The sequence below is a fragment of the Oncorhynchus nerka genome, linkage group LG14 (assembly GCF_034236695.1).
Source record: "Oncorhynchus nerka isolate Pitt River linkage group LG14, Oner_Uvic_2.0, whole genome shotgun sequence".
Lineage (NCBI taxonomy): Eukaryota > Metazoa > Chordata > Actinopteri > Salmoniformes > Salmonidae > Oncorhynchus > Oncorhynchus nerka.
The window spans coordinates 36,835,233-36,850,768 of record NC_088409.1 but is presented as its reverse complement, the minus strand read 5'-3'; the positions used below and the strand labels follow the sequence as shown (position 1 = coordinate 36,850,768).

General features: G+C 44.0%; 1 protein-coding gene across 1 annotated transcript in view; it reads right to left on the bottom strand.

Annotated features, from left to right (window-relative positions):
• Positions 1–14,976, bottom strand: part of LOC115140956 (aromatic-L-amino-acid decarboxylase) — a 35,091-nt gene extending 20,115 nt beyond the window's left edge. The window contains exons 1-4 of the mRNA XM_029679480.2: positions 14,869–14,976; positions 9,211–9,418; positions 7,799–7,912; positions 6,726–6,845 (exon numbers count right to left, since the gene is read on the bottom strand). Of these exons, the coding sequence (XP_029535340.1) occupies positions 6,726–6,845; positions 7,799–7,912; positions 9,211–9,411 (435 nt within the window). The 5' untranslated portion in view covers positions 9,412–9,418; positions 14,869–14,976. The remainder of the gene's footprint in view (positions 1–6,725; positions 6,846–7,798; positions 7,913–9,210; positions 9,419–14,868) is intronic.
• Positions 14,977–15,536: the final 560 nt, after the last annotated feature.

Sequence of the window (15,536 nt, the reverse complement as noted above, 5' to 3'; positions counted from 1 at the left end):
TGCAAAGGGAGGTGTTTAGTCCCATGGTCCTTAGCACAGTGATGAGCTTTGAGGGCACGCTGTGTTGAACACAATGAATAGCATTCTCATATTGGGCATTCCTTTTTTTCCATGTGGGAAAGGGCAGTGTTAAGTGCAATATAAATGGTTTCATCTGTGGATCTGTTGGTGCGGTATGCAAATTGCAGTGCGGCTAGTGTTTCTGGGATAATGACCAGCCTTTCAAAGCACTTCATGGCTACAGACATGAGTGCTACAGGTCAATAGTCATTTGGGCAGGTTACCTTGGTGTTCTTTGGACACAGAGACTATGGTGGTCTGCTTGAAACATGTAGGTATTACAGACTCGGTTAGGGACAGGTTGAAAATGTCAGTGAAGACACTTGCCAGTTGGTCAGCGCATGCTCAGAGTGCACGTCCTGGTTATCCATCTGGCACTGTGGCCTTGTAAATGTTGACCTGTTTAAAGGTCTTACTCACATTGGCTACGCAGAGTGTGGTCACATAGTCGTCTGGAACAGTTGGTGCTCTCCTGCATGCTTCAGTGTTGCTTTTCCCTCGAAGCGTACATAGATGTCATTAAGCCCATCTGGTAGGCCTGTGTCATTGGGCAGCTCGTAGCTGTGCTTCCCTTCATAGTCCGTAATAGTTTGCAAGCCCTGCCATATCCGACGAGCGTCGGAGCTGGTGTAGTAGGATTCAATCTTAGTCCTGTATTGACGCTTTGCCTGTTTGATGGTTTGTCGGAGGGCATAGTGTGATTTCCTATAAGCGTCCGGGTTAGAGCCCTCTCCTTGAAAGCGCCAGCTCTACCCTTTAGCTCAGTGCGGATGTTGCCTGTAATCCGTGGCTTCTGGTTGGGGTATGTACGTACGGTCACTGTGGGGACGACGTCATCGATGCACTTATTGATGAAGCCAGTGACTGATGTGGTGTACTCCTTAATGCCATCGGAAGAATCCCGGAACATATTATAGTCTGTGCTAGCAAAACAGTCCTGTAGCTTAGCATCTGCGTCATATTGAGCGAGTCACTGGTACTTCCTGCTTTAGTTTTAGCTTGTAAGCAGGAATCAGGAGGATAGAGTTATGGTCAGATTTGCCAAATGGAGGGCGAGGGAGAGCTTTGTACTAGTCTCTGTGTGTGGAGTAAAGGTGGTCTAGAGTTTTTTTCCTGGCTGGCACATCTAACATGCTGGTAGAAATGAGGTAAAACAGATTTAAGATTCCACACATTAAATTCCCCGGCTACTAGGAGCGTCGCCTCTGGATGAACATTTTCTTGTTTGCATATGGCCTTATACAGCTCATTGAGTGCAGTCTTAGTGCCAGCATTGGTTTGTGGTGGTATATAGACAGCTACAAAAAATATAGATGAAACCTCTTTTGGTAAATACTGTGGTCTACTGCTTATCATGAGATACTCTACCTCAGACGAGCAAAATCTTGATACTTCCTTAATATTATATTTCGTGCACCAGCTGTTATTGACAAATAAACACAGACCGCCAGCCCGTCTTACTGGAGGCAGCTGTTCTATCTTGTCGATGCACGAAAAACCCAGACAGCTGTATGTTATCCATGTCATCGTTCAGCCACGACTCAGTGAAACATAAGATATTACAGTTTTTACAGGACTCCACTCACATTAATATTTTTAATGACCAGCATACACCCACTCCCTTCTTTTGACGGGGTACGCCGCCCATACCCTTCCAACATCTAAAAACAGCTTTCTAACATACTTCATTAAACATTTTTGGAAGGAAAACTATTTCACTCATATTGTAATTAATTATAGGTCATATTACATATAAATCTGGAAACACTGTACCATTATGTTGGTCAATTTGCATCAATTCCATAAAGTAGAAATAGCGAACATTAACAAAACATGTGCACTTTGTAATGATAACTTTAATCAACAAATAGCATGCTTAGAAATATAAAGAGCTAATATTAGCGGAGCAAACAAACAAATGGTTTTCTTGCTAAAAACCCAATGATGACTGTGTCCGACTAGGGGCTTTACTGCTACCTGTGTAGCCTGAGCCTTGTTAGAGCAAGTCTAGAACACTCATGTGCATGCCATAGCCAGGATAGATTGGGTTTCTTTCCATTCTTTTCATTTGTCAGTAATGAACAGGTCCGTCAGATAGTTGGGGAGGTTTCACATCATTAACTATACAGGCTATACAGAATAATGGCACTAGACATACTGCTCACCCTGGACCAGGTCCTAATCCGGGTGCCCTGACAAAACTATGGCGGAGAGTAAATAAACCGTCTCTACCCTCTCTTCTATTGGCAAATGTACAATCAATGGAGAAGAAACGAGCTCCGTTCGAGACTATGGTGTATGTTTCTTGTTTAACAACAGATGATGCACGATCTTTAATATTAAGGAAGTGTCGCAGTTCTGCTCGCCTGAGTTAGAATACCTCATAATAAGCTGTAGACCATACTATTTACCAAGTAACTTTTCATCTATATTTTTTGTAGCAGTGAGGACAGACGCTGGGATACGAAAAGCAAGTACAGGTAGTGAGCATTTAATAAATAACCAACATAAAACAAACAAGGACCGTGTCTGGACAGGGGAAACATAACAATAATGCTGACAAGGGCATCAAACTGAGGAGCAGACAGATATTGGAGGGGCAATCAACAAAGTAATGGAGTCCAGGTGAGTCCAAAGAAGTGCTGATGTGCGTAACGATGGTGACAGGTGTGTGTAATGACAGGAGCGGGAGCAGGCATTACAGGACCCCCCCCCCCCCCAGGGGCACCACCCGGCGTCTCACCTGGGGGAGCCTGTCGGGCCGGCCGAGACATGGGAGCCAGACAAGCCGGCTGAGGCATGGGAGCCCGATGAGCAGGCTGAGGTGTGTGAGCCCGATGAGCCGGCTGAAGCATAGGAGCCCGAAGAGCCGACTGAGACATGATGTGGGGTATGAGAGCCTGCCGAGCCAACCGAGGCAAGGAAACGTCTTGAGCCAGATAAGGTGTGGAAGACTGACCAGCCAGCTGAGGCACCACCGGATGCTTTGGCAGCGGCACCCGGACCCGATGTCACCAACCAAAACAACAACAAAAAACTACCTGATGCTTCCAATATTGGTGTCAGTATTCTGTGAGGACAGACGCTGAGAGACGAGAAGCAAGTACAGAGAGTGAAGATTTAATAAATAACTGACACAAAACAAACAATGACAGTGTCTGAACAGGGGAAACATTACGACAATAATGCTGGATCAAACTGAGGAGCAGACAGATATAGGAGGGGCAATCAACAAAGTAATGGAGTCCAGAGAAGCGCTGATGCAGGTAATGAGGGTGACAAGTGTGCATCATGATGGACAGCTTGGTGCACTCGGTTGCCAGGGAGGGGGAGCGGGAGCAGTCGTGACAGTAGCTGTCCATTTATCACCACACACCAATGCTGGCACTAAGACCGCACTCAACAAACTGTATAGGGCCATTAGCAAACAAGAAAATGCTCATCCAGAGGCGCCGGCTCTTAGTGGCCGGTGATTTTTATGCAGGAAAACTCAAGTTCATCTTACCTCATTTCTACCAGCATGTCACTTGTGCAATTAGAGGTGAAAAAACTCTAGATCACCTTTGCTCCACACACAGAGACACATACAAAGCTCTCCCTCACCCTCCATTTGGCAAGTCTGACCATCATTTTATTCTCCTGATTCCTGCTTACAAGCAAAAACTCAAACAGGAAATACCAGTGAAGCGCTCAATATGAAAGTGGACCGATGAAGCAGATGCTATGCTACAGGACTGTTGTGCTAGCACCGACTGGAATGTGTTCCGGGACTCATCCGATGGCATTGAGGAGTTTACCACATCAATCACCGGCATCATTAATAAGTGCATTGACAAAAATGTTTCCACAGTGACGGTACGTACAGTGGGGAGAACAAGTATTTGATACACTGCCGATTTTGCAGGTTTTCCTACTTACAAAGCATGTAATTCTTATCATAAGTACACTTCAACTGTGAGAGACGGAATCTAATACAAGAGAGGTCAGAGAACCACACTCAATGTCAGCAAGACAAAGGAGCTGATCGTGGACTACAGGAAACGCCCCCATTCACATCGACAGGGCTGTAGTAGAGCGGGTACCTCGGTGTCCACATCCCTAAGGATCTATCATGGTTCAAACACAATCACAGTCATGACGAGAAAGTTGAAAAGATTTGTCATGGATCCTCCATTTTTTTATATAGCTACACCATTGAGAGCATCTTGACTGGCTGCATCACTGCTTGGTATGGCCACTGCTTGGCATCCAACCACAAGACGCTACAGAGGGTAGTGCGTATGGCCCAGTACTTGTGCCGAGCTCCCTGCCATCCAAGACCTCTATACCAGTTGGTGTCAGAGGAAAGGCCCTAAAGGTTGTCAAAGACTCCAGCCACCCAAGTTACAGACTGTTCTCTCTGCTACCGCATGCGGTACCGATGCAACAAGTCTGGAACCAACAGGACCCTGAACAGATTCTACCCCCAAGCTATAAATAGTTATTTAAATAGTTAACAAAATAACTACCCAAACTATCTGCACTAACTTTTGCTGCTACTGTTTACTATCTGTCACTTTATTCCTAATTATACATATTTTATTTAATTACCTTGCATCCCTGCACATTGACTCACTACTGCTACTCATTGTACAGTATATAGCCAACTTATCGTTTCTCATTGTTGTCAACGGAATTTCATATATGTCTACATTAATTAAAATCACTCAGTCTATTTATAAGAATTTGTAAGATTCTTATTTGCATAAAATAGACAAGAGACCAGTCTTATTGTCACGTTCTGACCTTAGTTCCTTTGTTTTTGTCTGTGTTTTAGTATGGTCAGGGCGTGAGTTGGGGTGGGCAGTCTATGTTTGTATTTCTATGTTGGTTTTTGAGTTTGGCTTAGTATGGTTCTCAATCAGAGGCAGCTGTCAATTGTTGTCCCTGATTGAGAATCATACTTAGGTAGCCTGGGTTTCACTTTTGGTTTGTGAGTGTTTGTTTCCGTGTGAGTGTTTGTTGCCACACGGTACTGTTTCGGTTTCGTTCATTTCACGTTTACTGTTTTATAGTGTTCAGTTTATGTCTTTAAATAAACGTTATGGACATTTACCACGCTCAGCTTTGGTCCGATCCTTCTTCCACCTCTGAATGCCGTTACACTTATCAAAATTAGATAATAGTATTTATTCTCGGAGTGCGCTCCCATTGAACCACGAACAACAGTTTATATACAAAATATGACGTCATAGGTTATAAAATATCATTCCTCTTATCGACCAGGACAAAGCAGGTTCAAAAGTTTATTCCAACCTCCTAGCGCACACACACATCAAGATTAACTTCTGAAGTCTCACCATTATCTATCACTATTCAGCAGACAGTTCCAGATAACGAAAACCTAGGGAATGCTCTTGCTGCCTTATCTAAACGCCCCAGAGTTTATAGTTGAGTCGGTTCAACCATAGGTTGACCATCCTTTTTTCTTACTCAAAACCCACAACCCATTCCTCCCCAACCTAGTTGGAATGGTGTTTATTATGTTTAATTACTCCTTGTTCATGCTACATAATCCCTTCCTTATGAACTAACAATATATATTGTTATCAGATATTGTAAAACAGGGTAGAGTTTAATTAGTTATAGTTCTATTTAAATGTAGATATTGTTTAGTCATTATTCATAAAATTCCTATCAATTGTATATCTGTTATTACTTTTATTATTACATGCTTTATTTTTCAATTATTTCTCTATTTTCTTTCTCTCTGCATTGTTGGGAATGACCCGTAAGTAAGCATTCCACTGTTAGTTCACACATGTTGTTTACGAAGCATATGACGAATACAATTTGATATGATTTGACAGTATTATAATTTCACTCGCAATCATGAACGCAAATCTCACTCATTAGCTTCTGTTTTAATAAAACTGCTCCTAAATGCATCTCATACTCTTTCAAATGCTCCTCACAACATGGTGCATCATGTGAGATGGCGACTTGTCACAGCTCTCATTAGGCTGGCAACAAGTGAGGAGGCCTATTTGTTGCCATAGTGAAGTGCACTTAAAACCCCAGCCATAAACAAAACACCCCTAGGATGAGCCATGCTCCTCGATTGCTTCAATAGAGGGCCAGCCTCTCTCTCTCTGCAGTATCCACAACAGTAAATGAACGCTGAACGCTTCACCACACGAAATAAGTACACACACAAGCCCATCTTTGGCTGACATATTGAAAAGGCAATTTCCTGCTGTTTATTTGGTGTTGTGAGGTGAAAAATAACAAAAAATATATATGACAGACAAATTGCTGGCAGCGACAGAATCGAGAGCAGTCAATTGCTTTCCCTATTTTCCTTAAAATCTGCATTGTTTTTAAAGGCAAAGTGGCATAAGGTGAAAGCACCAATTTGTAAGTCGCTCTGGATAAGAGCGTCTGCTAAATGACTTAAATGTAAATGTAAATGTGGCAGGGACTGTAAATATGCTATTGACCCTACTGTGAATGCCATATGTTCTGTACTTGGCTGTCCTTACTTTGAATCTGACTATGACAAACATCCCATTTAATTGAGTAATTAATGTATTTGAAAGTACGCTGTTGAAATGCAGCAATACAACTGTGTAAATAAAACCAATGCATTGTCTAACCCCCAAAAATGGTGGGGAGTTTTACCATACCTGGATGACGCCTCCTCCTTGTCCGTGTGTCCCGGCGATGAAGTCCTCTGGCAGCTTGAGCATCTTCCCCAGCCAGTCCATCATGACTGTCTCCAGCTCTGTACATGCCGGGCTGGCAGCCTACAGTAACATGGGGTTAGAGACAGGGTCAACACACAGCTCTGTACACGCCGGGCTGGCAGCCTACAGTAACGTGGGGTTAGAGACAGGGTCAACACACAGCTCTGTACACGCCGGGCTGGCAGCCTACAGTAACGTGGGGTTAGAGACAGGGTCAACACACAGATCTGTACACGCCGGGCTGGCAGCCTACAGTAACGTGGGGTTAGAGACAGGGTCAACACACAGATCTGTACACGCCGGGCTGGCAGCCTACAGTAACGTGGGGTTAGAGACAGGGTCAACACACAGATCTGTACACGCCGGGCTGGCAGCCTACAGTAACGTGGGGTTAGAGACAGGGTCAACACACAGATCTGTACACGCCGGGCTGGCAGCCTACAGTAACGTGGGGTTAGAGACAGGGTCAACACACAGATCTGTACACGCCGGGCTGGCAGCCTACAGTAACGTGGGGTTAGAGACAGGGTCAACACACAGATCTGTACACGCCGGGCTGGCAGCCTACCGTAACGTGGGGTTAGAGACAGGGTCAACACACAGATCTGTACATGCCGGGCTGGCAGCCTACAGTAACATGGGGTTAGAGACAGGGTCAACACACCGCTCTGTACACGCCTGGAATGGCAGCCTACAGTACGCGGACTGTGGAGTTACCACACCATTTGGACATGATGAGCGAAAAATGCTAATATCGGTCCATTGAATTGAATGGGATTTATGCCACAAATGCAAAAAAATATATATTTGGAAACAGTGCCATGGAATCTAAACCAAAGCATGGATTGCTGTCATACCATGTCCATAAACTGCTTACAATGCAAGGAAGCCCATGTGTAATTTTGTAATTTGGGTGAACTATCCCTTTAATATCTTAAAATGGTGATACTGTTCAAATCACATTCAAAAGAAAGAGAGAGGATGACAGAAAAAGATGACAAGGTCATACATACCCAGGAGAATCCGATGCAACCAATAGCTCCAGACAGCATGTCTGCCAGCATGGCCGGGAAGGAGTTCGCCGTGGGGAAGTAGGCATAGAAGTACGGGCTGTGCCAGTGGGTCACCTAAACACAGGTAGCCTAGAGGTTAGGGGCCGGTTCAAATCCCAGGTGTAACCTGACGGAGAAAATCTAACAGGATGTGTGCTGACACTCAGAGGTTTGCTGGTATCAAAATCCTGCTAAATAACATATCTTGCCATGGTGCCACTGAGCCCTTGAGCAAGGCACTTAACCCTTAAACTGTTCTAGCCCTCGAGTAAGGCAGTTAAACGGTTCCAGGCTGAATTCCCATCTTGTGCCTGTGTGAGGCACCAAGCAAGAGACTGCCAGTGTCCCTGTCTGTCTTCCTTACATGCTTTTCCCATGGTGAGTCATTCATTAGACTAACTGGGCTTATTCCACACTGTTAATAAAAGCAGAGGTGGTAGAGGAAAAAAAGATGATAATGATTGATAATGGAATAACGGCTTTCATGCTACAGCTAAGGAAAGAGTTTGGGTTGGGAGTCGGGGGCAGATAGATTGAAACGGGTTCGTTTCTCTGGCAGTGAGATTATTGTAGTGAGGTTAATCATTCATTTCAAGTCTTTGAACTTTGCCACGTGAAAGGCCACAGAATGCGGGGCATTTTCCAACCACTTGTAAAAACACCTACATGGCTGATACGTGTCATATACAGTCAATGTGAGCTTTCATTAACTGATTGCTCAGTACAGACAACAAAGGACAATGGAACACCTTGTCTCGTTGGCAAAACGTTCAACACTGAAGCTCCTTACTGTACACCTTCTGAATGATCCCTAAACCACTGTCAACAGACCAGACCAAAATATTTAATTCCATATGCACCACCTATTCATAAGGAAGTATGCATAAGAGATTCACAACCCCTTTATGAAACCTGTCATAATGAGTATTGCAGTATGATTAATAACAACAATTATAACACATGTATTCAATATAATTAATAATCTCTTGAAATAGATCTTTATTTATCCATTGTACAGTGGAAATGTGTATTCTTCCTGCCCTGGAAGAGGTTGGGAGCAGCACAGGGTTAGAGGTTAGTGACTGTGTGCATTGAATGTTGTGTATGTTCGTTCTGGTGATCGTTCAATGCGGCCCAGATGCCACTGGGTAAACAGCTCATTGGTATCATCAATATTATAATATTTCATTATGAACTTTTCACTGATGAAATCTGAGAGAAAGCGGATCTCCAATAACAGAGTACCTGAGCAAGTTATGAAGGCCTTATGTATGCCACCTTCAAGCAAAGTGTTACCATTATGTTATAGCTGTAATCACCCTTCAATCAATAGTCATCTCATCTATAATAATATAATAATCTTAGCCGCCTACCCCAGGCATGATGACCCTCTCAATGTCTTTGACCACGTCCTCGTAGGTGTCGGGCTCCTCAGGGGCCTCCTCAGGGATGAGGGACCGCAGGTACCCAGGCTCCACGTCGGGGTACACTGGCCTCTGCTCTATGTTCTCCAGGTAATCTGCTATCAGGTCTACCATCTCCTTCCCTCTCCTCCGGAACTCTGCAGCGTCCATTGTACAACTAGAACAGACAAATGTCCCACTTTATTGTCCCAACCTTTAGTAACAGTCCCATACACTTAATCCCTGAGCACATGCACGTGCGCGCACACACACACACACACACACACACACACACACACATTTATCATAATGTATTATTAAGGGAAAGCCAGCCACGTTGTGGACATCGACACCTTGCTTTCTGGACAAACTAAACTTATTTGCCCTGCTGCGAGGAAAACAACACTGAGCTGCAGACGTGGGCCCCTGCCACTCACGAGGACTGTGTGCTCCCAATCTACGTGGCTAAAGCGAGCAAGACATTTAAGTGCTTTAACCCTCGCAAGGCTGCCTGCCCAGACGGCACCCCAAGCCATGTCCTCAAAGCATGTGCAGACCAGCTGGTTGAAGTGTTTACAGACATATTCAATCTCTTACTAGCCAAGTCTGTTGTCCCCACTTGCTTCAAGATGTCCACCATTGTTAAGGTACCCAAGAAAGCGAAGGTAACTGAACTAAATGACTATCGCCCGTAGCACTCACTTCTGTCATCATTAAAGTGCTTTGAAAGGCTAGTTAAGGACCATAACACCTCCATCTTACCTGACAACCTAGACCCACTACAATTTGCATACAGACCCACTACAATTTGCATGTAACAATGCTGTTCATCAACTACAGCTTGGCTTTCAACACCGTAATGCCCTCCAAGCCCATCACTAAGCTCAGGGACCTGGGTCTGAACCCATCCCTGTAGAAATTGGGACCTGGACTTCCTGATGGGCCAACCCTAGGTGGTGAAGGTAGGCTACAACACCTCCACGTTGATCCTCAACACGTGGGCCCCACAGGGGTGTGCGCCCAGCCCCCTCATGTCCTCCCTGTTCACCCAAGCACGTCTCCAACTCAGTTTGCTGACTACATAACAGTGGTAGACCTGATTAGCAACAACGGCAAGACAGTCAACAGGGAGGAGGTGAGTGCCTTGGCAGACTGGTGCTAGGAAATAACCTCTCCCTTAACGTAAAAAAAAACAAGGATCTGATCGTGGACTTAGGAGACAGCAAAAATAACAAGCCCCCATCCACATCTAGAGAGAGGGTCAAAAGCTTAAATCTTTTCTCTGTGTGCACATTGCCGAGGACCTGAAATGGTCCCTTCACATGACATCCGGCCCCCAAGACCCTCATGAACTTCTACAGATGCACCATTGAGAGCATCCTGTCAGGCTGTATTTGCACCGTCTGCAATCTCAGGGCTCTCCAGAGGGTGGTGCGGTCAGCCCAACACACCATCGGGAGCACAATGCCTGCCCTACAGGTCTTCTACAGCACCCGGTGTCACAGAAAACACAGAATGGGCATCAACACTGTCACATGACCCGAGTGGATGGATGAGTGAGGTCAAATGACCTGACCTTGATCTCATTCCAGGAAGTCTTCATCCAATTTCCCATCCACCCAGTCAGAGGCAGCGCCAAATATCCCTTTCAAATGAGCATCACAGCATCAAACCTAAATACTTCTTTAGTAATTCATCTTCAACGGGTACAAGTTTATTTTTATTTTTTATTTCACCTTTATTTAACCAGGTAGGCAAGTTGAGAACAAGTTCTCATTTACAATTGCGACCTGGCCAAGATAAAGCAAAACAGTTCGACACATACAACGACACAGAGTTACACATGGAGTAAAACAAACATACAGTCAATAATACAGTAGAAACAAGTCTATATACAATGTGAGCAAATGAGGTGAGATAAGGGAGGTAAAGGCAAAAAAAAGGCCATGGTGGCGAAGTAAATACAATATAGCAAGTAAAACACTGGAATGGTAGATTTGCAGTGGAAGAATGTGCAAAGTAGAAATAAAAATAATGGGGTGCAAAGGAGCAAAAATAAATAAGTAAAATAAAATAAAATAAATACAGTAGGGAAAGAGGTAGTTGTTTGGGATAAATTATAGGTGGGCTATGTACAGGTGCAGTAATCTGTGAGCTGCTCTGACAGCTGGTGCTTAAAGCTAGTGAGGGAGATAAGTGTTTCTAGTTTGAGATTTTTGAAGTTCGTTCCAGTCATTGGCAGCAGAGAACTGGAAGGAGAGGCGGCCAAAGAAATAATTGGTTTTGTGGGTGACCAGAGGGGGTCTTGTAAATGACATGGAGCCAGTGGGTTTGGCGACGAGTATGAAGCGAGGGCCAGCCAACGAGAGCGTACAGGTCGCAATGGTGGGTAGTATATGGGGCTTTGGTGACAAAACGGATGGCACTGTGATAGACTGCATCCAACTTGTTGAGTAGGGTATTGGAGGCTATTTTGTAAATGACATCGCCGAAGTCGAGGATTGGTAGGATGGTCAGTTTTACAAAGGTATGTTTGGCAGCATGAGTGAAGGATGCTTTGTTGCGAAATAGGAAGCCAATTCTAGATTTAACTTTGGATTGGAGATGTTTGATGTGGGTCTGGAAGGAGAGTTTACAGTCTAACCAGACACCTAGGTATTTGTAGTTGTCCACGTATTCTAAGTCAGAGCCGTCCAGAGTAGTGATGTTGAACAGGCGGGCAGGTGCAGGCAGCGATTGGTTGAAGAGCATGCATTTAGTTTTACTTGTATTTAAGAGCAATTGGAGGCCACGGAAGGAGAGTTGTATGGCATTGAAGCTTGCCTGGAGGGTTGTTAACACAGTGTCCAAAGAAGGGCCAGAAGTATACAGAATGGTGTCGTCTGCGTAGAGGTGGATCAGAGACTCACCAGCAGCAAGAGCGACATCATTCATGTATACAGAGAAGAGAGTCGGGCCAAGAATTGAACCCTGTGGCACCCCCATAGAGACTGCCAGAGGTCCGGACAGCAGACCCTCCGATTTGACACACTGAAATCTATCAGAGAAGTAGTTGGTGAACCAGGCGAGGCAATCATTTGAGAAACCAATGCTGTCGAGTCTGCCGATGAGGATGTGGTGATTGACAGAGTCGAAATCCTTGGCCAGATCAATGAATACGGCTGCACAGTAATGTTTCTTATCGATGGCGGTTAAGATATTGTTTAGGACCTTGAGCGTGGCTGAGGTGCACCCATGACCAGCTCTGAAACCAGATTGTATAGCAGAGAAGGTATGGTGAGATTCGAAATGGTCGGTAATCTGTTTGTTGGCTTGGCTTTTGAAGACCTTAGAAAGGCAGGGTAGGATAGATATAGAGGTGGCAACAATTTTGGCAGATAATTTTAGAAAGAAAGGGTCCAGATTGTCTAGCCCGGCTGATTTGTAGGGGTCCAGATATTGCAGCTCTTTCAGAACATCAGCTGACTGGATTTGGGAGAAGGAGAAATGGGGAAGTACACCTAAGCAATGTTTATTTACATTACATTTACATTTAAGTCATTTAGCAGACGCTCTTATCCAGAGCGACTTACAAATTGGTGCATTCACCTTATGACATCCAGTGGAGCAGCCACTTTACAATAGTGCATCTAAATCTTTTAAGGGGAGGGGGTGAGAAGGATTACTTTATCCTATCCTAGGTATTCCTTAAAGAGGTGGGGTTTCAGGTGTCTCCGGAAGGTGGTGATTGACTCCGCTGTCCTGGCGTCGTGAGGGAGTGCAGCACACATTGCCAAGAAGATCATCAAGGACCTCAGCCACCCGAGCCACGGCTTGTTGACCCCACTACCATTTTTTAAAATACATTGTTTACATTTGAGTAATCTTATCCAAAGGCGACTTATTGTAGTAACTACATCTATTTTTTGTACTGGTCCTTCATCTACAAGGCAGACACAATACAGGTGAATCAAAGCTAGGACCAAGAGACTGCCCAGTAGCCTACGTTACCCCTTGTCACTGTCACTAGCCAGCTACCACCGGGTACTCTACCCTGCACCTTAGGGAATGCTGCCCTATGTACATAGTAATTGAATGCTGGTCACTTTAATAAAGTTTACATAGTATTTATATATAAACTGCATTAAACGTTTTATATATTTTATTTTTTATTATTGTGTGCTTGTTTGACATTTACTGTATTGATTGATAGGAACTAGGAACATAAGCATTTCGCTGCACCCGCCATAACACCTGCTAAACTGTGCACGCGACCAATACAATTTGATTTGAACACAGGAGCAGCATGACAAATACTACAGACTTATATTGTGAGATGATGTATTGATCAGATATATAACATAGTGAGGCTAATACAGGACAGAGAGGTGTTCTGCCCCTGACTGACCACAGTAAACACTGCTACTGATAGTCCCCTGTAATCCGCTCTAATGCAGGTGTGTGTGTGTGTGTGTGTGTGTGTGTGTGTGTGTGTGTGTGTGTGTGTGTGTGTGTGTGTGTGTGTGTGTGTGTGTGTGTGTGTGTGTGACCCACTAAGTCTACTGCTCTATTTGATTGCTTGACAGAAAATTCCATTAGTGGTGATTAACCTAATCACCGTGCTGGTACACTTCTGGCTCTTTATGCCCTATCCAGACTCCAAAATGTACATCTCTAAACTAACATTCAGCAAGTGGTTTAGTGCAGGATTTCCCATGCAGCACCACGGAAACAAAGTGTCTAAAAAAGGTTTCTAATCTGTTTCCGTGGTGGCCTAATCTGAAATGTATGATGAATAACCCATGCAGGCTAAAAATGTAAGGTATGTAAGCAAGTTTCTTGCAGTGTTTACATATTGAAGATTTATCAAAATGGGGAACGACAGCCTACAAAATTCAATACATAAAGCTAACTGTAATAGAACAAACACTCTGATTCAAATGACACAGATCAGAGGGAATTTCAAGAGGAATAGAGAAGCAAGAGAGAAAAAAACCACAAAAGCAATTGCACTATAGTCTATCAAGCTGTTTACGAAACACCACAGTACATCTACAGAAGCGTATCATTCTGAATGCCACCCATGCATGCAACACTCAGAGACATATGAACATTGCCCTCTTCTCTTAGAACAAAAGTGCTATCTAGAACCTAAAAGGGTTCTTCAGCTGTCCCCATAGGAGAACACTTTGAATAACTATTTTTGGTTCCAGGTAGAACCCTTTTTGTTCTACATGGAACACAAAAGAGTTTTACCTGGAACCAGAAATGGTTCTCCTATGGGGACAGCCCGAAGAACCCTTTTGCAATTTGTAAGATAATTTGTATGTGTGTGTACAACCCAACATAGTCATTCAGGTGTTGTTGTTTCTATCAATCCTCTCTGCCAGAGCTGTACGTATCAAGTTAAGGAGTGCTGATATAGGAACAGTTTTAACCTTTGGACCATAATGACAAAGATTATATATACACCGGAGGGACCTGATCCTAGACCAGCAATCTTACTATGATACTGTACATACAGCCCCTGGTGTGCATGTATTCTGCAGCCCAGTAGAGACCTGCAGTCCTGAAAAACCATAAGAGTATTAGAGCGGTGGGTGGGTAGATGGTGGGTGGTAGTAGGTGGTTGGCGGTGGGTGTACTCACGTTGTCGGGCACAGCCGTGGTCGGGTCCTCCTCTCGTTCAGTCTTCATACACAGCAGCAGTGTGCAGTGGTGTACAAGCAGGAGCGACGAGCACAGCTCTTTTATCTGCCCAGTGGCCCCCCTCAGCCAGCCAATGGGAGTGTGGCTCCTGGCCAAGGCAGTGTGCACAGGCAGGAAGGGCTGATTCACAAGGAGTTAATGAGATCCTACTAATTTTCCACACAGCCTGATCGACACAAAGGCTTAGTACACACCTGTTGCACGGCACTGTTATAACTACTATTGTTAATTGATATTACTGTTAGTATTACCACTTACCAATTAAGCCTCATAATCTTGAGTTTTGGAAAGCAGTTAACTGACAAGCATAATTTCAACCAATGGGGTATAACTGTTTATTACCATCTATAAACTACTAATTTAACTTTTACAAACGACTTATTAAGTATACCGTTTGTTGATATTTGATATAGTTAAATCAATAAACCAAACTCCTTTGTTGATTTGTGGTGGAAATCTGGGTAAAATGCATTACATTGATAAAGTAAATTGAAATAATGTGAACTATGTTGACTTTATACATTTTTGCATTCAGGGTTAATATTTTAGACTTAACCCACTGTCAACAAGCTAAAACTAGTTCCAGAATCTATGTGGTTATGCATCCT